Raw genomic sequence first — 27,103 nt, forward strand, 5'->3', positions numbered from 1 at the left:
TGCTTTTATAAATAAAGTTTTTATTGTAATGTAAAAAAAAAAACACAAAGAAAAACAAACAAAAAAAACCCTTTGGAATGATCTGCTTATCCCCAAGACTGGTTTTATTGCCACCTTGATAGAACATGCTATCATGAAATGCAGTAGTTACCTTAGGATTGTTGTTTCTGCTGTTAATACTCACAAGTACTCATAAAGTGGGGCAATTCTTTTTTAATGAGCATGATGATTTTGTTTTAATTTGCCATTATTGCAAGAAAGCCTTGTGAAGAGTTTTGGTTGGAAGCCGAATCAGCATTCTTATTCCTTTCCCATAACTCCTATTCATAGGATCTGAAATCTTTTTAAAAACTCAAATTGGCTAGAAAATTATTATTAAAAATAGACACAAATATTGCATCTGTGTTAAACCACTGGTTGTTATCCTGGGCTTGTCTCACCAGTCTCACTGAAGAACTCACTGACAAAGTAATATCCATTACATATAGTAAAACGGTATTTCTATTTAGTAAATCCCACTATTATCACTGGTGTAGTACAAATTTTAACCAAATCTTACTAGATTTTAGTGCCATGGCTGCGCGTGCACACACACACACACACACACATTGTATTGGAGGTTTTGATTTATATTTTATTTTCATTGAATAGATTGTTCAAGCGAATTTTCATCTAGAAAAGGGTTAATGTGATGGACACTCGGTAATGTCCAGGGGTATTGAAACTTTCTGTAACCCAAATTAAATTTGATTTAAATTAGATGTATGCTGGAAAGAATTTTTAGAGTGGAGCTAAGTGTTGCAATATCACTACCTCTGCAGAAAAGACCACAGTTTAAATTTTTTCATTAAATTATTCGGTTTGTTGCGGGAAGGAGCAAAACCTAGATACTGATGGCTGAGTGTACGGAGTTTAGTGCAAGGTTTCTTGTGCCGGCAGAAGCACTGGGGCAGATTCAGTCCACCTGGGTAACTGTAGCGGCTCCTTGCCTGCAGCTCCGTTGTTCAGGCAGCTTGTTCCATGTCAACACCTGCTCATTAGGAACTGGACCAAGACTCCCAGAGAGCTCTCCGTGGCCCTGGTTTTGTATCCCTGCCAATCTGAACTAGAATTTAATAACAACCTTGAGGTGAAACTTGGGCCTTTCCTCATTGCTAATCCCCAAAACCATCTGGCCCTTCCCTTTCTCTGAATAACAATTTTGTGCATGCGTGGTGGGAGGGAGGAGGATGGGGTGAGAGAAGGGGAACAAACATCTTACATTTCTTAAAGGACAAAGTATTTGCTTTCAGTGTAGTTAGTTTCTTTTAGGTCACAGACCTGAGCTCATTCTTTCCATAGCTTCCACATCTTTAATGCCAGATAATTTTTTAAAATTTGCACCACTCATTAACTGTTGACAAACCTCCAAGTTTGGTTTTTTTGATGAAATAATGCCAAAATGAAGCCTGTAAGTCTGTAATCATGATTCTGATTTTTAAAAAGATTATGCATTTTCTCTTTAATTTTCACTGGGTTTAGTACAGTATTACATACATAGGAGATACCCCATAAATATCTGTGTATTCCTTTGTGTTGCCCTATAAGTAATTGGAGTAATTTATGTGCTCTACAAAGTAATTGAAGTAAGATATGTATAGTGTATGATAGGAAATTACATTTAAAATACAAAGCATCAGAACTTCCTATGCCCTCTTCCCACCCTAAGGGAGGAACCGGACATAGTGAACCAGATATCCTATGCATTGCATACACAGCATCATGTTTATGATACTGTTGGAGGTTCACCCAGGGAAGATGCCCATTGAGTGAATGCCATATGCAATCACCTGTACTACTTAAAATTGTTTTCTTATGCTTGCTGAGCATTTGTTGAGTTTGGGTGTCTTAAATAATGTATAGGATTATGCTGCTTCCTTAAAGGAGGTACCCAATAAATATTTGTTAAATGAGTGAATTAAAGAAATGTTATCTGTGTGGACCTGGTATAGAAAATGTGCATAGCAACATATGTTTTTCCATCACTGACATGTTGGCTATCATGTTCAAATCCAAAGGACAAATTTTCATGGGATTTATGTAAATACACACATCCATACATGTATACATACATGTATGCACATGTACCTATGTGTATATGCATACAGTATGCACATATACATGAATGTACACATAAATATTCCAAGCACCAAGTTTTGACCATGCTGTCCATTCGCCCTTTCCTAAAGACCCTCAGAATGATGTTATTAACAGTGTGATACCTCAGACAAGCAGTCAGCAAATAGGCCTGCAGGCCAGATCCAGCCTTATTTTGATATAGCCTGAAGGCTAAGAATGTTATTTACACTTTAAATGGTTAGAAACAAATTAAGAAGAAGTATATTTGGTAATACCTGAAAGCTATATGAAATTCAAATTTCAGTGTCCATAAATAAAGTTTTATTAGATTAGAGAGACACTTTGACACCCTTACATATTGTCTCTGGTTGCTTTTTCACAGAGTCCATTAGGTGCAACAGAGACCAAACAGCCTTCAGAGCCTGAAATATTTACCCTCTGGCCCTTTACAAAAATGTTTGCTGACTCCTGCCTTAGAAGATACAAAAAATAAGCAGGATGAATCTGCCTGCATCAAGGAATACCTCCAGTATTACAAACGATGCTGTCCCACTCTCAGACCCTTTTTAAAAGATCTTGGGAAAGAATGAGAAAATTGTTCTAGAGTTGTATTTTTTCAAAGGACCTCACCATCTTTATCTCCAAAACATAGGACCTTATGTTCCAAACAGGCTGTTTAGAATATTCAAACTTTTATCATTTTTGTGATTATATTGGCATGATCTAATGAAAGGGCAAGGAAAAAATTGCGAAGTTGTGGAACATATTACATGAAGCTCAGTTAGTCTGATTCCAATGTGCCTTCCAAAACAACATGAAAGAGAAAGCCTGCTAACACTTGCTGAGTTCAAGGACAAGTAGGAAGAGAGCAAATTCCAAATCTACTCAGGAACCCTGAGTGCCAATCTGCGTTATTGTCTCCCCAACAGGATGATGTCCTGTGTTTATGTGTTAATGTTTTTGTTCTCTGTTATGTCCGTGTTGCTTCATAGACATTGGGTATTGAAACACACTGGTAAGATAGGGAAGAAGCAGGTGTTATTTCCACTCTACAGAAGGATGAGGCTATAAACTCTACATGTAGCCCTTTCCATGGCAGGAAGTCAGCTCAGTGCTACATCCAAGAAAATAGGATGTCTTTTTGTTAGACATAAATTTCTGCATCGTTGATATGTCCCTCAATATGCTAAAGAATTATTATCTGAGTTTTAGTCTGAAATTTGACTCATTTTCATTATAGAATCTGGAGTACTGTTTAGTTTTTTTTTTTTTAATCCTACTATAAGTATGACCTCCTAAGTCAATGAATTAAATGTTTCATTCTCTAGAGATAAGATCCTTTGCTTTCTTATATGTGCTGCTCCATTCCTCCTACACAGGGTGAGCAAATAATTCCCGGGCCGACAATTTCCTGAATCTTCAAATAAAATCTCCTTTGTAGCTTTGCCTTTTAGTAGCTTCTTGAAAGAAATGTTTTGAAAGTGAATTTACTTTCCTTATATCTTGATCAGAACTCACCAACATAAAATGATGCAAAAATCAGTCACTTCATCCTTACTGTAATTGTATTTCAGCATCACAGAGCATGTATTTTGGGAGAGTTTAGAATTCCTTTCATGTTACAGATACGGAACCAGAAACTAGGTAGGATAAGGTCTCTGTAAGATCTCATAGCTGCTTAGCAACAAAGTTGGGGTAAGAGCTATTTTGCCTTACTTAGTTACTTTCCTTATATTTCCTTTTGGCCAACTTAAATATAATTATTATATAGACATTGAATTACAAGAGTTTATTGATTATCAGAAGAAATAATTTCATAGAATATTATATTTGGCTATGAAACAACAAGACTTATTTCCACAAGTTACACAGGAAAATTTATTTCATTACTCAGTGGTTATACTTTATCAGTCTTTTTGAATTGTTATTAAGCTGTAAGTTAATAAAGGTGATGGAAGCTAGAATTATACAAATAGTTTAAGAGATAAGTGTTACCAAAGCATATCTATTATCTTCAGTAATAAGTATATTTGAATTGAACACATTACTTGAGAAGCCATTCGCTCTTTGCTATTAAATGAATTTCTTGATTTAGAGGGCAATTTTTGGAGAATTAGTACCCTAATAGAGTGAATTACCTGAATCAGCTGGCTCCTCACTATCATGATTTATTTTTCCTAGGGAATCTAAACATGGAATGAAGCAAAGAGTTCATAAACAATTGTTCCCCATCCGGTCACTTTCAATTCACTCATACTGCTTTATTTTCTTCATAGCACTTGTTACTATCAAAAATTATCTTGTTCATTTTTTATTTGTTTACTCCCTGGCTCGATATTCAAGAATTGAAGCTTCTGAAAAGGGGACCTTATCGGCCTCATTCCCTGTTGTATCACCAGCACTAATAGCAGTAGCCAGGGCATAAAGGGAGTTTTGTATTTTCTGTTCAGGTTACAAGCAGTTCAGCATGTTGACTAGAATGTCAAGGGGTCACTTGTGAAATTGTAAGTTCCATGGGTAGGGAAAAGAGATCTGACCTAGAAAGCATTGTGCTGAGTGCTGACCTCTTCATTATGTTTTACATTACCCCACCCCTGCTTCTGTAGCACCTGTCTGTGTGTTCTAATTATTGGTGTCGTTGTCTTTCTCGCCCATGGAAACTTGAGGGAAAGGATGAAGTCTCATTCCTCTATACATCCCTGGTGCTGAACACAGTGACCAGCAGGGTAAGGGAATGTGTCCATGAGCACACAAATGCTTCTGTCAGCACAAGTGCCTGAGAACATACTGTATGTTTATGCATCACCTGTACCAAAAAAAAGAGAAAAGAGAAAGAAAGAAAGAAAAGAAAAGAAAAGAAAAGAAGAAAAGAAAAGAAAAGAAAAGAAAAGAAAAGAAAAGAAAAGAAAAGAAAAGAAAAAGGCATAGTAGTTGATTGCTAAGTGTTCTCTGCTTGTTTAATGAAATAGCTGCCTTCCGGAAGACAATTTCTGACTGATCGGGCTGTCTTTTTGTTAGTACTGTGTAAGTTCTTTAGACCAGTGCTGTCGAGTAGCAATAGAGTGTAAGCCATGCATCTAATTTCAAATTTTGAATAGCCACATTTAAAAAGTTTTAAGAAAGTGAAATTAATTTAGTAATATATTTTAACTGATCGTATCCAAAATATTATTTCAGCATGAATCAATATGTAAAATCATTGAGCTACTTTGCATTTTTTGGTACTAAATCTTGAAACCTGGGATATATTTTACGCCTCAATTTGGATGCAAAAATTTTGTCGGAAATACTTGATCTGTATGTTATATCATAAAATTTAAAGTTAGAAAAGTAGATTTGCATATCAAAATTGTTCCAAATACACTTGCATGTGTTCTACTATCTGAATTGAATATCAATTTGAAATTTTAAATAAAACTAAATATTTAGTTCTCCAGTTACACTACTCACATTTCCCTACCCAGTAGACACATATGGCTAGTGGCTACTGTATTGGCCAGTGTAGAATACAGTAAACTCTGCTTGAATAAACTCTGCTTGAATAAACCTTTCTTATGTATATTTTTAAATTTGCAAACATTGAAGCCCTCCTTTCACATAAATCACAGCATTCTAGAAGAGTGAGGACTGTCATCGAAGTCATCTAGTCCAGCTGCCTCCTTTTATAAGAGCCGGAGTGGGGAGAGGAAGTGGCATGTGGTTCATCTTCCTCGCACCCCTCTCTTGGTGCCTGCTTTGCACTCAGAACTCTGCCAGGCACTACCAGTCTACTCCTTCGGGTTGAACAGACACCACAGATATAGCTGTGGGGTACTTCTATGTGCAACGGAGGATCTCCTCCTCTCTGCAGGCCAGTGTGGGTGTGATGGAGAGACCTTGGGGAAGCCTCCTCATGTGCCTGCCCCTGTCTGCCCATGTGAGGTCACAGAAGCAGCTGGTGTGCTTGGGACCAGCTGGCTGTCTCTCCAGCACTGAGGTCAAGCCGCATAGTCAGATGGATGGGGAAAGAGGGCAGACTAAGTGCTAAGACAGATGGCACCAAGGCCAGTGCTTGTTATCCAGAGGTGCCACCCCCTACAAGGGGTGTATGAATGGCTACCAGTTCCTCAGTGCTACCCAGTCACAGTTTTTTGTTTTAAGAACTTCATATGTCTCATCTAAAAGTGAAAAATAATATGAGACTGTGAATTAAAAATTTTCCAGGTGTGTGTTTTTTTATTTTGTCATTTATAACCCTTGACAATTTTAGTGCTTGTTTTCTTTCCTGTTACTTCACCTTGTTCTAAACCTGCTCTAGGTCTTTTGGTATCATCTAGGATGCCAAAAATTAATGAAATGATCGTGGATCCAGATTTCTTTGTGAAGAAGAAATATTTTGACTATCTCTTGTGGCGAGGCTGCTCTGCTTCTGAGAAAACTGAAGTGGGTGCAGCATGAAGTCGTTCTCATTCCATCAAAACACATACTTGCCTCATTACCAGGAACCTGGAGTAGGGTTGAGGAGGCACACCCCCCCTGGCAGCCCTGGAACCATTTCTCTCTTTAGTTTCTTTCTTGCCTCCATCCTCTATTATTGTATATACTCCCCAATTTCTCCTTCTTTATATCACAATGTAATATTTTTTACATGTGCACAGCTCTTGTAACTTCAGAATCTCCATGTGACAGTGTCATCTCTCTAGAAACCACATATATTGTTATTGGTTTGTGTGTCAACTCAGCTTAATAAGGTAGAGACACAACATGAAATGACAAGAGAGAGTAGTCAAGTTATTAATTGACTGAACTAATATTTAGAGCTTGTCTTGAAATCCTGAAAAGGTGTATGTGAAAAATGAGTGGGGAGAAATACTTGGCTGTGTATCTAAAGTCTATAAGGCATCCGAATGAACTGATTTGGCTTTATTTTCAGTGGCATACTTAGTCACAACTGTTTGATTCCTGGACTAGATATTATCTGGAGTATGCCCATTACTCCATATGCCCAATGTGGAAAGATATTTTAATTGTTTTTATAGAAGATTAATGCTCTAATAATGCCCAGGCAGGAAGCACTCTGCATGAAACTTGTTAGTTCTGGTAAGAAATAAAAACAATTATTTGGGACAATTTTTAGTAGAGAGAATCACTTTTTTTTTTTTAATACTGTAAGTTCTAGGGTACATGTACACAAAGTGCAGGTTTGTTACATATGTATACATGTGCCATGTTGGTGTACTACACCCATTAACTCGTCATTTACATTAGGTATATCTCCTAATGCTATCCCTTCCTCTCCCCCTTCCCACAATAGGACCCGGTGTGTGATGATCCCCTTCCTGTGTCCAAGTGATCTTATTGTTCAGTTCCCACCTATGAGTGAGAACATGCAGTATTTGGTTTTCTGTTCTTGCGATAGTTTGCTGAGAATGATGGTTTCCAGCTGCATCCATGTCCCTACAAAGGACACGAACTCATCCTTTTTTATGGCTGCGTAGTATTCCATCGTGTATATGTGCCACATTTTCTTAATCCAGTCTGCCACTGATGGACATTTGGGTTAATTCCAAGTCTTTGCTATTGTGAATAGTGCCACAATAAACATACGTGTGCATGGAGAATGACTTTTTTTGACATAACTTCTAGTAACAAAGCTACAAGCAGGGAAAACACAGAGACTCTTTGGGGCAGTGTGCTCTTTGAGGCAGTGTGGTGGCTTTCAAATTGTGCTCACCAAAGCTGCCTTCTGAAGGAGGGCTGAGAGAGCCAAAGGGCTGGGGCTCCAGGACACCATTTTTTCCATTCAGCCATGCAGCTCCACTGTTATGTTTATTATAAGTACCTTTCCTGTAGGATGTATTCAAAGAATGATTTCTTCAGCTAATAAAAATTTGAAAGATCGCTCTGTACTATATTTTGAAAGCATGGTTTAGGAATTCTTGTACCTGGGACTTTTCTAAAACAAGAACAGATTCTTTCTTTTTTTCTTGAGAAAGGGAAGTCACTTAAGAATTTTTGTCCTCAGAATTTTTTTTCTTTTTTCTTTTTTTTTTTTGGAGATGGCAGGGGGATGGAGTCTTGCTGTCACCCAGACTGGAGTGCAGTGGTGTGATCTCGGCTTACTGCAACCACCACCTCCCGGGTTCAAGTGATTCTCATGCCTCAGCCTCCCGTGTAGCTGGGATTACAGGCGCACACCAACACGCCCAGCTAATTTTTGTATTTTTAGTAAAGATGGTGTTTCACCATGTTGACCAGGTTGGTCTCGAACTCCTGACCTCAAGTGATCTGCCCATCTCAGCCTCCCAAAGTGCTGGGATTACAGACATGAGCCAACCGTGCCTGGCCTACCCTCAACTTTTAATAGCTTTGACATTCCGTGCATAGGCCACGCCCATTCTATGCAAGTCCTATGTACACATTCTCATGGCCAATGGCAAGTAGTAGGACTGGAGAAGTTGCGGTAGAGGGAGGTGACCATCAGCCTGACTGAACCTTTTACTCTTGTTTCCTCTAAGGCCATGTTTGTATCTCATTCTTGTTGCTACCAGGGATCTGCCCCACTTCTCAGACACATGAGCTTGTACCAGTTGGACAATTAGTTGAACTTTAAAGATTCATACTAGTTTTTAATCTCCCAAATGACCATAAGTTCTTGAAATTTAAGTGGAAATTTTTGATAAAAATTTAGTCGAGGAATCAAGTTTTTAAAAGTTCTTTTAATGTTTTCATTTCAGCTATAATAAAGGCTTTCTAGAACTATTGATAAAACTGTCAATTCAGTTTTGAGGGGAACTGGCATTTGTGGCTCTCTTGAGTCAATGCCTTTGTGTTGAGAATAAGTGCACTAGGAGCTTGAGAGTTACTGGTCAGGATGTCTGCTGTGTAGGGAGAAAGGGATTTAGCCTTTAGTAATATCAGTCAAAACCTAGGACCCACAGGGTTGCCTTTCTTAGTAGAGTCACTGTTCAAAGTTCTACTTTAGAAATGGAAGATAAAAGATCACATTTTCTGTAAAAAAGGTAATCTGAGCAAGCTATACCTTAGGATTTATTTTTGATGGGTTAACCACTTACTGAGATAAGGGAAAATCCAAGGCAACGAGAAAGTCACATTATGGAGTCCTAAAAAGCCATGACACATTCTCAACTTCTGAACATTTGGGGGAAGCAAAGAATTATTCTAGAGAGAAATACATTCAAAAATACCTGTGGCTTATTTTCCTAATTTCCAACTATGGTTTTGCCGATAGAAATCAATGAGAAAGTATAGTGCTTTGCCAGCCTCAGATGGAGAAGTTACTTGATCAAGCACACTTCTAAATATATTTTAAAGTATCATTAGTGTCTATAAAGGAAGAAGGAAAAGATGATCCAGGAGCCAGTGGGAAAGCCGCCAGCTTTTTAGCTGGCTGTTCTCTTCAACTTACTGAAAATAAAAGAAATTGTATGAATGTTTTCAAAAGTATAAGATTATTTATATTGGGAAAATGCATACGAAGGTTTAAGTTTTACTCTGCCCCACCTGTTACTAATACAGTAAAATATCCTAGTAGAAAAACACTCATTTTTACTACAAAGACCCAAATACCTTTCATCTGGTTTCGGATCTGAGTTACATTTCATCCCCCACCTTCATTTTTCCCCATTTTTGTGTAGTTTCATAGGCAACGGAGAAACTTTCCAGAACTCTTTCTTCATGAAGACAGTTTGTGTGGAAGTGAAGCACGTGAGCATCAGTGCACATAGTAGGCCCATGGTAACTCTATGACCAGCGTGGTTTCCCTGTAGTTTGCCTTGAGGCCTCAGAGAAGTGCGCAGTCCATTGGTAGTAGGAATGGGACGCCATGGTCCCTGAATTTCCCTTCCCATTTTCATCACTGCTCCACAGAGACTATAAAGCATCCTACAAGAGGAAAAGAGGAAAGACCTTTGAACCCCAAATCTAGACGTATGGTGAGTAGAAGTTGTTTGCAGGAACTCACGCTTGGCACACTTTGTGAAGCAGACAAACAACAACTCCAGAGAACCCCAACCAAATCCTCACATGATGCACTGGACCTGGTGCTCTGTCCTTTACACACCTACACAGTCAGCCCTACAAAATCAAATGCACCGGCAGCCAAAGTTATGGACTTTTGTATTGGAAGGGCACATGCTAACAAAGTCTTTTCATCAGAACATCTTTTTTCTTTTTTTTTTCCCTGGCTCATTTTCTTGGTGAAATTGGTGTGTGTGTGTGTGTGTGTGTGTTTTCTTTTTTTTTTTTTACTAGATCTCATATGTTTTAGGCCCAGCCTGACATTTCAGCAGTTTCTTGCTAAAGCACTTACTGTGAATACTGTGTAGTATGTGTGCAAATGACTCCCGACTTATTAGATTTCTTCCAGTGTGTGCATCCTAGCAGAAGACACCCCAGCAGGCCTTGAGCACTGCTGCTGCTTCACTTCACATAATGAATATTCAGAGGCTGCGGTCATTGAGAACTCAGGTGGCAAAAATAGTAAGGTGATTGAAGCAAACCCTAACATGAAAGCAAATCTGCATTTCACTGACTCAGAAACACTGATTACGGCACAGATTCCTGACCCTCAGACCCCATGAGAGGAGAGTCCTGGGGAACCTCCTATGAATCAGGCATCTGTTCCATACACCAACATGCTCACATCTTTCTGTATGATGTGTTGTAATCAGCATGTTGTTTTTAAAAGACAACAAGCCCTTGTGTAGTCTTCTCCACAAAATGCATTTAGGCTGATAGTTTAGCATAAAGGATGCACTGTTGAGACGGGCAATACATGCATTGTTTTCCCCGTAATGCAGTCAGGATCTCCATAGCAAAATGTAGTGTGTTCTTTGAAATCTTATTTTATATATTTTGTCACCATCAGCAGTTGAACTAAAGTAGGAACAGCTCCATTCTATCAGGGGTTAAATTATTCTCCGTGTAGATCTAGTGGTGATGTATAAATTGCAGCCTTTTCTTTTTTTCAAAGGATTCTAAAATAGGTTTTCAGAATTAGTGCTGGATTTTTGCTTCTGCATGTGTGGTGACTCTTGATTCTTCCTCTTTGGAGAAGCATCCTTTGCAGCATTCCCCCTTCGGAGGAATCACTTAGACACTTCCAGCTGGTGGCAGGGGATACAGCCATAATACAGCTTCCTCTGTCCCAGCTGTCTTCTTCACTACGGTAAATGCATTACGATGGCTGCACTCTCCTGTAAAGGTTCAGGTAGAGGAAGGTGTAGGATGAAGTCCGGACATCATCATTTGGGTTTTTAAAAGCTTCAGCTTCTCCAGCATCTTTGCATTGTGAATATCTTCCTGCTTCTAGTCAAAGCTTTCTCTCTAGTGATTGGAATGCTGCTGTAAGCCTGATTAAAGGTGCCTGAGGATATCACCTTTTACAAGGAAGCCGTGCCTGCTTGAGAGGATCTTTTTAAATGCATTATGGCTCATGCAGCCTCGCAATTAAAGAAAAACAGGGATTTAGAAATCAATGCTGAAGAAGAGCCTGAGAAAAAAAGGAAACACCGCAAACGGTCCCGGGATCGGAAGAAAAAGGTATCTATGTATGCCAGAGCATGTATCTTGCCTGGATTCTTTTTGTTGTAATCTCCCCCTGGCATCTGTTAGAAGCATTAAAGCTTATTTTTACATGCTGGCTAGAGTGTAAATTGGGTGTGTAAATTGGGAACAGATGATAAACCCTATGGCAGACCATGGCCATAGGATGGGCAAGGCAAGAGGGATGGTTTTCTCCTGTGGGGTGATTGCAGGGCTATGCGGAAAGTGTGCTTCACTTTATATAGGCATGGGCATGTTTCCATGACACGGAAAGGTGTTGTGAGGGAGTTACAAAAGTAGTTTCTTCACAGCCCAGTCAAGGTGAAATGCACTGCGGTGACTTGAGTTAGAGGGAGAGGCCAGAGAGCCAGGCTTTGTACTTCTTAGAGGTTTGTCTCGTGGAAAAAGAGCTTTTGTGCTGGAACTGTGTCACATGCGTGCGTTTCCCAGGCAGATCTGTGACCTTAGAGACGTAGCACAAAAGTCATTTCCTGCTTTGCTTTTATTTCCTCTTTCTTTCCTTTTGCCTCTTATTCTTATAAGGTGCTTTTTGTCAAGTTGTGCAATGGAAATAAACTGCTAGAAATAACTTTCTTTTGTTAAATAAAGCTGAAATCACAGAGGTTTGGTAATTTGCTGGGTGAGAGTGATTATCCTGAACGCAGGAATTCCAGTGACCTGAAACCTTCAACACTGATCGCTTTAGATCAAAGCATAGGCATTGATGATTCCTTACTGATATTCCAAGGCAGGGGGAAAATAGGAGGAAAATTCTGGGTCAGAGGTGTTTTATTGTAGCCCATGAGTATTTAGAGTGTTTGCCCTTAAATATGACTCCTAGGTGCTGAACCAGGAGTAAGACCCCAAAGCACTTTTCCTCCACGATAATTAATAAAAATGGACTAAAACTGTGATCTGAATAGGAAAGGCAGGTCATAAAGCATTTTTATGTGTCTTTGTGAAAATTCCCAAGGGAAAGATATCCTTAATTTGCTGTGAGCAGTGAGGCATGTGCTTTCTAAATGACATGCAGATTTCATCCCCCACATGGACCCCTCTTCAGGAGTGACCATGAATATTCCTGGTACTCTTGCCATTTTCTTCAGAGTTAGGATCTATAGAAGACTCTGCCTTTTGTTGCATCGCTGACTGAGATTGAAGCTGGAGAGCTGCAGTTGTTTTGCTGCAAGAGGTTAAATATAGTTAGTTCCTACTTTGATATTCTTGTAAATAAACTTCTTGAATATATTTTCATAAAAATACAAACTTGGGTTAAGAAATTGTGTGCAGGCGTATTTCAAAGCCTTGCGCGGCAGAGTTGTTATGAAATGGCCATACTTTGCTAGATTATGGTCTAATTTTATTGTATGAGGTTTCTCTGTGGGTAGGTCACTACCACTTGCCCCCTCTCCATACATCTCTGCCTACTGCCACCATGATAAACTAGCTTCTAAGAAACATGGAAAAGGTACATATATTTGTATGAAGATATGGTGTCATATTAATATTGACACTATATGTTAGGGTTGTTAGACTAGCTAGGTTTATGTACAGCAGTTTTCTGTAGCAGTGATGACAGATCTGTCACCTTTGTCCTGGGCCCCTGTTTGACTTGGAAGCAAGGTAGGGAAGGGGTGAAGCAAAGGGAGTTTCTGGACTCACTGAGCTGTAGAAATGCTTTGTGGACCAAAGTGCTTTGTTACCAGTACAACAGAGTCTGTCCAATGTAAATCACTTAGCAACCAGAAGGGAACATGGAGAAATATCAATATCTCTATTGTAAATGTGCAAGTGGATTTAAATGTTTTATTCTCAGGACACTCAGAGTAGATCCTAAAACTGGCACATGGATAATACTTTCATTGCTGTTGTTCATTCTTAACATAGTAAAATAGGTATATTCTCTAAGATACAGTATATTAGGAAGATACAATATTCATAGTCAAATTATTTCATGGACTACTTGTGATATACAAAGTTAAGACTGAATTATTTTGAAGACACTCTAGATTTCCTTCAGTGGCATAGCCATATATGACCCTCATTCCCTATAAAGTGAATTGTTATGACTTTAGGTTTCTTTTTCCCCACCTTTTTCTAAGATTCTAATGAAGGCCTGTGGGCTAGTTTGTTCCATGTTGTAGACCTCATGTCAATCAAAAATGCTTCTTCTAAGTATTTTGTGGGATATTATGGGGAAGTTACTCTTGTTCATATGCAGAAATACTGTATAGGATTTTTTTTTTTTTGAAATGAAGTCTTGTTCTTGTTGCCCAGGCTGGAGTGCAGTGACGTGATCACAGCTCACTGCAACCCCCGCCTCCTGGGTTCAAACTATTCTCCTGCCTCAGCCTCCTGAGTAGCTGGGATTACAGGCACTCACCAACATGCCTGGATAATTTTTGTACTTTTAGTAGAGTTGGAGTTTCGCCATGTTGGCCAGGCTGGTCTCAAACATCTGACCTCAGGTGATCCACCTGCCTCGGCCTCCCAAAGTGCTGGGATTACAGGTGTGAGCCACCGAGCCTGGCAAGGATCTTTTAATTACGTAAAAGTAATAGTGGATACTCTCATAAAATCACAAACTAGAAAAGTTTGGGAAAATCCTAGAGTATCTAGTTTATAAAATAAGGAATTTGGTCCATGACACTCCTGCAGTTCAGGTTTGAGTAAGGCCAAAGACGAAACTTTCTTGATTAGGTCTGATGACACAGAATCGTATAGTATGGGATATCACTATATGTTATCATGAAATCATAATGCATATGTAGACTTAACATTGGATTCACATTTCATCAAGTTTTTAAAAACCCAGTGAATTGTGCATATGGTCTATTTTGAATATGTTAATCATGAATATGTGATTACCAGTCCAAAAAAAAAAGCAGTACAGAACTTCTAGGAATTTATAATTAGTTGAATTTTAATAAAGATGTGTTTTATTCTTGACATAACTTAAGTAGTGTTAAGAAAAAGAAAATCTTCCTATTTGTTGAAAGGAAATGCATCTAGGTGGACGAACCTTTACTTTTTTATTACTAATTTGTCTGGCTTTAAAAAAAAGTTTGAATGAGTATCTTGTTTAAAAGGTGCTTACCAATGCACTTACAAATGCCCCTTCCCCATACTTTCCCATTGCCCTTCCCTGCCGTATCTTTTTCCCTCCACACTTCTCTGCTCATGGGCTGCCTAGGTTGGCAACCAGTGGGAGGCATGCCACTGTAGATAGAGTGCCTTTGGGTGGGTTTTTACTGGATCCTTGCCCTGACTGAGTTGCAGAGAAGAGCTATTTATATCCCCTGCTGCCAGCAGGGCCCAGGCCCATGGGCGGTGGTCGGTAGGTGGCTCATCCTACCATAAAGCCATGATGGGCCGAAGTCACACGTGCTCTCCTCGTGGTCAGGCTGCAGTCCTTGCACATTCCCTGTCGTTGTTGGCTTCTGGTACCATGTTACCTGCCTGTCATGCCCTCTCCCCACATAAACTATAAAATACATTTCAACAGTGAGGGATATTACTGGAATTAACCCTAATTTGTTCCATAAGTGGGTTTTGTTAGTATATGAATATATGCTTGTATATATTTACCAGGTCCTGTAAAAAATTTGAGGTGACCTAATGAAATTTATATTAAAAAAGAAAACATTGTGGAGTTTGCTCTCAACAGATAGGTAGGTAGATCTCTCTCTATATATGCACCTGACACAGTGCTAGATACTAGAATAAAATGACAATTCCATGATTAACATATTTTCTGATTATTGATGTCAAACATACAGTCAGTCAGTGACAGAGCGGGAACAAATATTCATTGCTTCATTCTTGAATTCATGTATTCATTCAGTAAACATTTAATGAGTGACTTCTGTGGATCAGGCATTGCATCAAATGTTGGAGACAAAGCCAATCAAAGCATAGTGGCAACACTACAGTAACGCCCAGAAGAGGGAGGGAGAAAGATAAGAGCCATTAATCACTTTCCATAAAGAATGAAGAGGGAGCCTCAGGAGTCCACAGAAAGACCCTCACTTGGCTCAGATGCGCTCAGAGGAGAATCTCAGTGAAGCTGAGTGGAGTTGAAAGAGGAGTCAGCAAGATAATCAAGCCGAAGAACAGGAATCTCATTCCCAAAGTAATAGAAGTAGGAGAGACTATTAGGCTGTGTGGGAAACAAACAGTATTTTGGAATTCCTGGAGCAAATGGGACCTGAGTGCGTGGCACGAAAAGTAGGCAGGTGCCAGAGCATAAAGATCTTCGTATGCCATCTTGCATAGTTTGGAAATCATCCTGCTAAAAGCGGGGAGAGACCTTAATGGTGGTGGTAGAAGAGAGGACTGTGAATAGCTTTATGGGGTAGAGCCGTCACTCAAGCATCCGTGTTGTAGCAGCAGCAGGGAGAGCAGTCAGGAAGCTCTGATGGGGATCCAGGCACGAAATGCTGAGTGTGAACCAAGGCGGAGACTATGCCAGTGGAGAGGGGGTGTTGCATACCAAAGATATTTAGGGGAAGACTCAGTAGAACTTGGCAATGGATTGTAGGCAGGATGTGAGAGAGAGATCGGATTCTAGGATAACTGCCAAGTTCCTGGCTTGAAGGGGGAAGAGGAAGAATTAAATGTCCTGGATTCATGTCTTTTCTCCCAGGCCATTTATTGACCACTTATTCTGCAGTAGTTAGGGTGTTCCATTGCTTTATAGGTAGAGATTCATTTCATCTTCCTAATAACCCTGTGAGAAGAGAAAGTATTTTTTTTATTATCCCCATCTTACAGACAAGGAGACTGAGGCTGAGCCTTGAAGCTAGTTGCCGAAAGTTTTCACCCTAGTCAGACAGTGGTAGAGCTAGGATTCCAATTGGGGCAGTCTAACTCTCCAGCTTGCGCTCTTAACTACTATGCCATACAAGGTGTATAGTATGTGACATTAATATTTTCACAGCTGCACATCAAAGTGGGCTTGTTTCAGAAAATCTTCTAAGTGATAAGCTATTTTCTAGACATGTGAAACTTTAAACGACAGGCTTTATGTCTCTAATTCAGTATTGTAGTGACTGTTTTTCTTACCCTCTGCAGTAAATTTTAATGTTTTTTCTTAAGGTTCTTTTTTTAAAATTTTTTGGAAGTTAGAAATGAAAATTACCAACACAAGGATTTCAAATCCTCAGACACATTGTGTAATGACAACTTAACAGTGTGTTGGATGCCTACTGTATGTCAGCAATGTGCAGAGGGATTCCCATGGGTGATTCTTTTTTCTTCCCTATGACTTTCCTATGAGGCAGGCATTATTTTCATCTCCATTTTTATAGGTAAAACTAAGGCTTAAAAATACCTTGTCTGAGGTCATATAGCTAGTGAGTGGTGGACCTAGGCTTGAACTTGGGTCAAAGGACTTTGGGATCTCTATTTAACCACTGGGTTTGTTGTAATGAGGTGCTAGCTGTCTCCTTTAAGGTTAACCACAATTTAAGGGTTTGAGAACAGATTTTTTATAGACATGGACTATAGTGTTATTTCTTGCCATTGAAGCTCAGTGCATCCTGATATTTTATAGGCTTTCCCCATTCCTAGTTACCTGGGTATCTCTGACACCCTGATCTAAGATGCCAGGCAAGAGTAAGGTTTTGTACTGCAGCAGCTGGACTATGGTAGAAGATTGTGTCGATCTTTATGAGATCAAGGAAACTTGCTCTGTTCCCTGCTGCATCGAGTATATGGACTCCAGGTCTCCAGGGAGCATGGTCAATTAGCATACTTGATATTCTGTACCATAATTACGTGTTTACCTGTCTGTCTTACCAAGAGACTGTGGGCTCCTTGAGGCCAGAGATGGTGTAATTATCTACTACAGCCAAACTGGGGCTTGCTGGATGGTGAATGAGTGGATGAGAGGCAGTATCATGTAATGATTAAGAGTGTGAACAATAGAGTAAGATTGTCTGAGTTCAGATTCTGGCACTATCAGTTAGATGTTGACCTTGGAGAAGTTATTTAGTCTCTCTGTGCCTCAGGCTCTCCACCTGCAAAATGGATGTAATAGTAGGATGTGCTTAGTATAAGATTGTAATGGGGTTTCAGTGAGTTCGTATTAAAGCTGCGCTTGGCACAAAGTAAGAGCCATAGTGTTGCAGTTGTTGTTGTTGTTCAGAATGTACAGACAAATGAACAGAAGAATAAATGGACTTTAGTGTGAGTATTTAGTGTTAGCCAATGTACTGAGGCATTAACCAAAGCCAAGGTTTGTTTATGAAACTTGCCTCAGGTCACAGCAATACCAGGTCTTGGAACCAAGGCCTGTGTGGTTCTAAGTTTCTTGCTTGGGCCATCAAAACCTCTACAGGAGAGATTTTCTTAAGGGTGATTCTTATCAATGGACATCCAGGGTGAATTCTTATATCAAGAAAAAAATGATCACTTTTGAGATGTTGAAAGTTACATTATTTACTAATTCAAATTTTAATAAATCATTTAAATTCAACTGCAAAATCTAGATTTGTATATTCTTTCATACTTAAGTTAGTGTACTTCTGCATTTAAAATTTTTAAATAGAATCCACTTACTGAAAAAACAGTGAAAGCATTGGTTTAGATAGATAGATAGATAGATAGATTTAGGTGTAGCTTAAATATTGAAGGAGAATATCTAAATACAACATTATATTGTCAGTTACATAATTCACATTTTATTTTCAAGAAATAAAAAGCAATTTGCTATAGTTTTGCCCAAATTGTTATTCTAGTGTATATTATGTAAACTAAAAATTGTTATTCTAGTTTATATTATGTAAACTAAAAGTAGGAGAGTTAAAAGCAAACCAAAGGACATCAAGCTTGAATCATTTACATATAGGTCAGATTTTTTTTCTGGTACTTATTCCATTCACTCAAGATCCTGCTTTCATGGACCCAAAGTGGAGTCATGAAATGGGATCATCTATTATTGACAAATGTGGGAGGTGCTTATAAAATATATAGATTTCAATTTAGATTTAATTGGTTCTAGTAAATGATTTCTCAGTCATGGGTGACTTTCTGATTAATTAGGATCATATCCTCAGTTTTGTTTGAACTTAGACATATCTCATTAGAATGGGAAGAACAGAGACTACCATTCATATCTGCTGGATATAGCTCAACTTTTGGCAGAAAAAAAAAGTCTACTAATACCATCATCATAGGAGAAGAAGGATGTATGGACTGCCTGGTAAAAAATGGGGAAATAGAACTAGGCCATAAGAGGGTTGGAAGAAAGGAAGTTCAAGATTTTCTAGGTACTGAAAGTCAGAGACTGAGACATTTGTAAGGTACTGTGAAGGTACCCCTGAAATCAAAAATACCTGGTCTTGGAACCAATCAGATGAATAGCATTCTTTTACCCTAATAAAGTACAATTTTGTAAAACATCTATACAGTGAAAGAAAGTATGAAAACATGGTAAATTTTGTTTAATAGAAGATTAGAAACATTAATAAAACAGACAAACAATAAGGAGCGATGTGGGGAAGTATCTGGAGCTAAGTATTACAATTCATGGTATTGAAGAGAATGGGCCTTGAGGCTCAATGTGAGTTCGCAGAGAAGCTGCTACTAATTAGCTGTGTGGCCATGAACTTAATCTCTTTGGGCCTCAGTTTCCACATTGATCAAATAGGGATATTATTTTTTCTTTATATATATGTTGTGAAGAGTAGAGATACTGCAAGTAAATGCATTTTGCCAGGTTCCTTGTGTAAAAAGTGTATTTAGCAAGTTTCCAACTTCCCTTCCTAACGTATAGGTTCTCAAATGTCATTGAGGGATTGTAGTCAAGAATGAGGTGGAAGAACTGAGAAAAAGAGGGAATATTTTTAACAACTTTTGCACCTTATAAGCATTCAAAATTATTTGCTGAATTGATATAGTGAATGAAGTTTTACTAAAAGACCGTCATTCCCAGGCAACCATTAAAGTCCCACAGTTAGCTCTTTGCAAACCTTCCACAGCCCTTGGGGAATTAAATCTGTCATTTTGAGAAATACTCCTGAAGATTCATATGTTAAATACATTTTTCCATTCATTAACATTAGTACTAATTAGCTTCTCTCAGTAGTTAAATGATTGCTGAGGTAGATGTTAAAGAAAACTTAAGAACCCTATGCACAGACACAGGAAGTATCAAATGATTCCTTTAATAAATGAACTTTATTTTGCAGATTCGAACATAAATGTTGAAAAAGGAAAAAAAAAGACTATTTGGGTTGAATGAAGAAATCTTCATTATATAGTTTATGTATTGTGATTATGGAGAAGAAACAAAATACAATATAAGATTCATTACCCACCAGTTTATCCCCCAATCTAGGCAGTGTCCACAATAGAGGTGTTGTTACAGTTTTGGAATAGTTGGGGACTGGGAGAGGAATGAATAATCTGACCAATGTAGACTTAGGTGTCGTACCTGGTTTCTGAACCTAAGGTGGCCCAGTGGCTGTCTTCCTTTGTCAGGGATTCCCTTCTCCCTGTGATCTGATTGCTACTTGTAAGAGTCTCTAAAATTTTCAATCACATATAGCTAGTTAACCTTCACCTGACCAAACTGGCCCACTTCCATAACTGCCACTTAGAGTTATCAGTGTATTCATATGCTACCACTCATCTTAAACCAAACAGAAGAACTGAGTCTGAAACCTGGACATCTTTCCTTAGACATTTTCATCATAGACCCTCTGTGATTTTTTTATTGTTCCAGGAAGGTCTACCCAGTGAGACATCCAACAGCAAAAGCATCTGAAGCAGAATTTACCTGTCCTGTTATTTGTTGACTGTAATTCATTGAGGGACTACAGTGGGCCAGGCGTTCTACCACGTGCATGATGTAGATCATTTTGTTGAATCTTCGTGGCATGGATATTATTTTCCAATTTTCTGGATTAGGGAAGTTATACTTTGAAAGTTTCAAAAACTTGCCCAAAATTGCACAATTAGTAAGTGTAAAGCTGTAATTCAAACCCCAATTGGTCTGATTTCTGTGCTTTTTCTACCACTCTTCACACCTGGAGTTGCCTCTGTGTTACACTGAGAGCATCATTTTTACAGAATACTGAGCTCCCTGAGATGAATCTTTTCTGGACCATGAAATGCCATGCAAGGGTTTCTTCCCCTAGGAAATCTCATATAGAATCATTTCTGTGATTTATCTCTTTCTCCCAAAAGAACATTAAGAGCGGGACATAGATAGTAGGAGGGTGATATTACTGGATGTAATAAATAAATTGACTCAACTTCAAATGACTTGTACTTCATTTACTGGAAATGCATTCTACCTTAACAGTACTATAATTCTATTAATGCTAAAATAAAGAAAAATTAATATGATTAATTCCCAATATGTTTGTATTTTTGAAGATAAGTGACAAAATCACTTTGTGTCAGTTGATTTGGGTGGGGGGTTCTTCGATGTTTTTAAATTGACAAATGTACATATTCATGAGGTACACAGTGATGTTTCAATATAATGTGAAGTGATCAGATCAAGATAATTAGCATATTTATCATCTCAAACTTGTATCTTTTTTTGTGTTGGACACATTTGATATCATCCATGTACCTATTTGAAACTGTATATTATTGTTAACTGTAGTCATCCCACTGTGATACAGAATACTAGAACTTATTCCCCTTATCTAGTGTAATTTTGTATCCTTTAACAAATCTTTCCTCTATACCTGCCTTTCCCCTACCTTTCCAGCCTCTAGTATTCTGTTATTTTTACTTCTATGAGATCAGCTTTTTTTTTAGTTTCCACATATGAATGAGAACATGCAGTGTGTAACTTTCTGTTCCTAGCTTATTTTACTTAACACGAGGTCCCCCGGTTCTACCCATGTTGCTACAAATGACAGGATTTCATTCCTTTTTATGGTTGAATAGTATTTCATTGTGTGTATGTACACATTTTCTTTATCCATTCATCTATTTTTGGACACCTAGGTTGATTCCATATCTTGGCTATTGTGAATCGTGCTGCAGAAAAAACATAGGAGTGCAAATATCTCTTCAACATACTGATTTTATTTCCTTTGCATAAATGCCCAGTAGTGGCATTACTGAATCATATGGTAGTTCTATTTGTAATTTCTTGAGGAACCTCCATATTGTTCTCTATATTGGCTGTACTAGTTTACAGTCCCACCAACAGTGTATAAAATTTCCCTTTTCTCTGCATTCTTGCCAGCATTTGTTATTTTTATTTCTATTTTTTGTCTTTATTATAATAGCGATCCTAACTGGGGTGAGATGATACCTCATTGTGGTTTTGATTTGCATTTTCATGGTGATTAGTGATGTTTAGCATTTTTCATATATTTGTTGACCATTCGTATGTTTTCTTTTGAGAAATGTTGGTTCAGATAATTTGGCCATTTTTTAATCAGATTGTGTGGGATTTTTGCTGTTGAGATGTTTGAGCTACGTGTATATGCTGTATAGTAATCCCTTGTCAGCTGAGTAGTTTGCAAATATTTTCTCCCATTCTGTAGGTTTTTTCACTCTGTTGATTTTTTTTTTTTTTTTTTTTCTGTGCAGGGGTTTTTTAGTTTTGATATAATGAAATTTGTTTCTTTTTGCTGCTTTTGCCTGTGCTTTTGAGAACTTATTCATAAAATATTTTCTCAAGCCAACGTCCTAAAGCATTTCCTGTATGTTTTCTTCTAGTAGTTTTATCATTTGGGGTCTTATATATTGGTCTCTGATTCCTTTTGAGTTGATTTTTATGTAGGGTAAGAAGGGAAAGTCTAGTTTCATTCTTTATTATTTTGCATATGGATATACAATTTTCCCAGCATCAATTATTGAAGGAACTCTCCTTTCCCCAATGAGTGTTCTTGGCACCTTCATCAAAAATCAGTTGGCTGTAGATACGTGGATTAATGTTTGCGTTGTCTGTTCTGCTTAATTGGTCTATATGTCTGTTTTTATGCCAGTACCATGCTGTTTTGGCTACTATAGTTTTGTGGTATATTTTAAGTCTGGTAGTGTCAATTTTTTGCATTTTGAAATGAATCTATTCCCACGTTTGCCAGTGCCTGTTATTTTATGCTTATCATTTTTATGAGAAAACTGGAAAAATCTGGCTTTAAATATCTTGCTCAGGGCTTTAAAACAGACTAATTTTTAGAGTTTAGATGAGAAATTAAATGCAATTTGTAGAATGGTAAGAAATTAACACCAGCATCAAAAAAAACTACTTCAGGTGATGATATAGACAAAATGTTAGAAATAAGTCACCTTGGACTTTACCACATTCTTTTCTTATTATCAGGATAGAAAAATCTCATAGGCCTTATGAAGTGATGGGGATTGTTTTGCTCCTTGACAATAGAAACAATAAATAAAAAGTTGAATTTGAGGGAGGGGACCTGGCAAAAACTACTAAAGTTCTAAAAAAAATTGATTAGACAAAAATAGATGCTTTTAGACTTTGCTAGCAAACCTCAATTTGGATTGATAGGAAACCTGCTAGCAAAAGTTAGGTTCAATTTACAATAAAAATAATTGGTAGGTGTCAAAGGTTGTTGTCTCACATAACAGTTAAATGAACCCTCTGAGTAAGGTGACATTATTCGCATTTTGCTGATGAGGAAATCAAGGCTTAGAAATTGCTTTTTGTCACTATTACTGATGAATTCAGAGTCTGAACTTGAAGCCATGGCTATCAGACTCTAAGGCACCCTGCCCCTGGCCTTTATTCTGTTTGCAGATTATTCACCAGTCATAAGATTCATGCATTTGGAGAAGGCTTTTACTTTCATTTTTATTACATTATTTTCTATATATAAATGATTTTTATGTCATGTAATTTTTATCCCTCCCTCATCATCACCAGTATTGTTCATTTGTTTTATGTAGTAAAACTAGCTAAAAAGTGCTTTGTAATAATGATGCATGACTGAAGCTTTATGTTTTTAACTTCAAGTATTACATGGGGATGTTAAATATTATTGCAAAAGCACAAAGCTATTTTGAATCAGGTGCGTAAAGCGCATAATTGATATTGGCACTGTGTATTTACAATAGTCTAGGGAAGTAACATTTGTCAAAATCATAACCTTGAACAATGCATTTTGTTTTCTTCTAGTAACCCCCTGAAATGTCCAGTTTTAAAAATCCCGGCCACATATCTGCTACCTGGCTGGTTAGGGGTGAAGGAGACAGGATATGCTGAAAGGAACATAGCTTCTGAGGTCACTGAATCCCCACACTGTTCCCTGCTCCCTCCCCTCTTCTGCAAGGACCTGCTGTCCCTCTGTTCAGTGGCTTGGCCACTGCACCCCGATTCAGTAACATGATGAGTATATTTACTTAGCTCTGTCAACCCCAGAATACATTTGCCTGTCCTTAAGTAACAGGAAGATAACCATATTGATGTTTAAAAGTGCTGCCTGTAATTAATTTCTTTCCTTTGAAGCATGGCCATTGTTAACGATCCCTGTTTTACTATGCCTCTTCAGCTGGGGCCATTCTTTGCCATCTAAAAATAAATGGCTTTGTTATGCACATTTATTCCATCTGCATTTATTCCAAATACAGTTAATATATTAATACTAGGAATCCAGGCAGATGAAGTTCACACATTCGTTTGCCTTCATTATTATAGAATTAGTGATCCTGATCTCCTCAATTCCAGTCTGATTCGTTTCAAAAGATTTTGAGTGTGCCTCATCTTTGCTGAAATTGCATCTTTGAGGGTGACCATGAATGCATTTAAAATATGTGTTTACCCTGCTGACTGGGTCATGGCCTGGCCAATGCAAGTGCTGGTCTTGATTTTCCAGTCATGCCCAGTGACTAAGGTAGCATGAGTTTTCTCTTGCTCCAAAGTATGTGGGTCCAGGTTCTGGTTTTTTCCTGAGCTCTACATGGAAGAGCTTGTCTTCAGCGGCAGGTTGTAATTTGATTTTACATAACATGTTTCAGTGGATTTTCTGTAGGATAGGATTCAAATAATTATATAGCCATCCATTTGGCATCTGATAGACATTATGTTTTTATCTGCTTTCTGGTGGATTAGTTAGGATTCTGTTGTGGCACAGGAAAGGAGAATACACTTATGTTCATTTGGCATTCTCAGCTTTGACCTGTTTTCCTAGACCTCCATTTCAGCTTTAGTGGAAACTAAATTATTAATACGATCTGTATTGTGCCTGTGCGGAGAGCTTTATCCAGCCTGTTTTTTAAAGTGCTGCCAGGAATCTCTGAAGTAATAGGAAAACAGATTTTTGGAGGCCCTGTGGAATGAGGGAAAGGGCCTGGGCGTGGGCTGTGGGGGCAGACCGGCTTGCGTTTGAATCTTAACACAGTTACTACTTCTTCTCTATGGAGTCTGAAGTCGGTTACTTAAGCTCTCTGAGCCCCTGTGCCCTCATCCATAATAACACCTACCATGAAGAGACAATACGAAGGCTAAATTAAATCGAACATGAAGTGGCCATCCCAATGCAGTGATTCAACAAATGTTAATTCCTCCCACTTCCCCACTCCTTTCTTTGTTCCCTTGTCCACCTGGAAGAAATGAGGGTTTATTTTATGCTAAGCATATTTAGTGAGAGTCATCCGTGGAAACGGGCAAAGTGAATTTGCTAAAGTGAATTACAAGCTGTGGGTAAATAAATAAGGAAATGATAAGTACCTGTATGTGTTTATGTTGGGGCAAGTAGGGAATATGTATTCCAGCAAGGACAGTTAAAACCAGAGCCAAATTTGTATTAGGAAGAAATGTGGATCATGGAGGCATTAAACGTGGGGCAGGAGGCTTGGGTTCTAGTGAAGTGTGGTGGTATTCCCCAGACCACCCAGTGCAGCTCTAGCTGCTTCCGCACCAGCACCCCAACAGTCAGTGCACGCGCCTCTGTCTGCTTGGGAGATTTTCTAAGTTGTGATAAGCCAGTCCTCTTTTTTTTTTTTTTTCCTAGGCAGGCCTTAATGGGTTTACCTTGAGTTCCCACTAAAGACCTCCCAGTGGTAGTGCTGCTTGACTCCCAGAGCAAAAACCACTTGGAAGAAACTCGTCAGCAGAAGTTCAGTTCTAGTGATTCTGATAAGAGTGCTGATATGCAATTTCTCAGGGACAATTAGAAGTAGGCAAACCATGAATTGATGGGTTTTCTTGCTAAATATTAACTGTCAGTGCAAAGAAGACTGCTTTCAGAGCTTGTGACAGTATTTAATACCTGTTGTTCCCCTTGTATGCCTGCTTGATTACTTGTAATGTACTAGAGCATTGTGTATATTCTTTGGACTTATTTTTCTCACTATCTAAATAGATGTCCATTGTAGAAACCGCATTAAACCTAGAGAGGCAAAGATCACCCAGGGAAACATGGCTGTTCCATTTTGAAACAGATTTTTTCAATGTTTTTCTGTGTGTGTATATACATCACTTCTTCTTTCCTCCCTTCTCTTTCGTTTCTCTTCCCTTTTTTCCTCTTCCCAAATGAAGATGAGATAATAATAGTACCTCCTTTTTTGTAACCTCATTTTTCCACTAAAATTATAATATGAACATAAAAAATGAACATATGTCCACTTCAATAAATATATTTCTTTAAATTTTTAAAGGACCTATAGCATTCTACTGTATGAATATACCAAAAAGTGCCAACTAATCTCTTATTTTTCTATATTCAGTTTATTTTCTTTCTTTTTTTTTTTTTTTTATGAAAAATGCCACAAAGGACAACAGCACTTCATCTTTTTCCTAAACCCACAGTGTTCTTGTGTTCTTGTTTTCTGCTCTCCTGGTTTTCTGGTGATTTTTGTTTTGTTTTGTTTTGTTTTTAACATTGTATTCCAGGTCCTCCATTCTTAAGCCAGAGCTGGTATTTAGAACTCACTTCCCAAAAATCCTCTAGCTGACCTTAGTTCTGGTCAGAATAACTCTACTTTTCACCATCCCCATAGCATACCCTACTTTGTCCCTGTGGGTCTTTGTGTTGGTCTGCCTGCAGTCCCTCCTTCTATCTCATATATACAAATCCTTTCAACTCCTGGGGCTCATCTCCAGCCTCACCCTCTTCCTGAAATGCTGGTTTATCCAGCTGGAAGGAATTTCTTTCATCTTAACTATTATTTTACAACTGTTTGTCTCTCTCACGAAACTAAAGATACTCTACATGGAATTATAGTTTTTGTGAAGACATCTGATGAAAAGTCACCAGGTATTGATTTGGAATGTTGGTAAGGCCCCTAAGGTTGCCCCTTGGAGCCCCTTTCCTTGTCTGTTTTATCTCGAGGACCCTGACACACTGGTCCCGAGAGTCCCTCCCAGCTACAATAGTATCCCTTGTGCTCCCACTGCAGGACACATTCCTTGGGCAGGACTACAAATCACAGTGTGTCCTCTTCTAGCCCCTTGACTCTGTCCTGTTGAATGAAGAAATAATAGCAGGTACACAGCTCTCTG

General features: G+C 38.4%; 1 protein-coding gene across 5 annotated transcripts in view; it reads left to right on the forward strand.

Annotated features, from left to right (window-relative positions):
* Positions 1 to 27,103, forward strand: part of ANK3 (ankyrin 3) — a 707,282-nt gene that overhangs the window by 330,821 nt on the left and 349,358 nt on the right. For 2 of the 5 annotated variants that reach the window (XM_025395910.1, XM_025395912.1), the window contains exon 1: positions 11,102 to 11,661. The exons of 2 other annotated variants lie outside the window; for them this stretch is intronic. In XM_025395910.1, coding sequence (XP_025251695.1) covers positions 11,548 to 11,661 — 114 coding nt within the window. In that variant the 5' untranslated portion in view covers positions 11,102 to 11,547. Of the gene's footprint in view, positions 1 to 10,968; positions 11,662 to 27,103 lie in introns of those variants that run through there. One more of the 5 variants, XM_025395909.1, reaches the window with a different exon arrangement.

The sequence above is a fragment of the Theropithecus gelada genome, chromosome 9 (genome assembly GCF_003255815.1).
Source record: "Theropithecus gelada isolate Dixy chromosome 9, Tgel_1.0, whole genome shotgun sequence".
NCBI classification, from domain to species: Eukaryota; Metazoa; Chordata; class Mammalia; order Primates; family Cercopithecidae; genus Theropithecus; species Theropithecus gelada.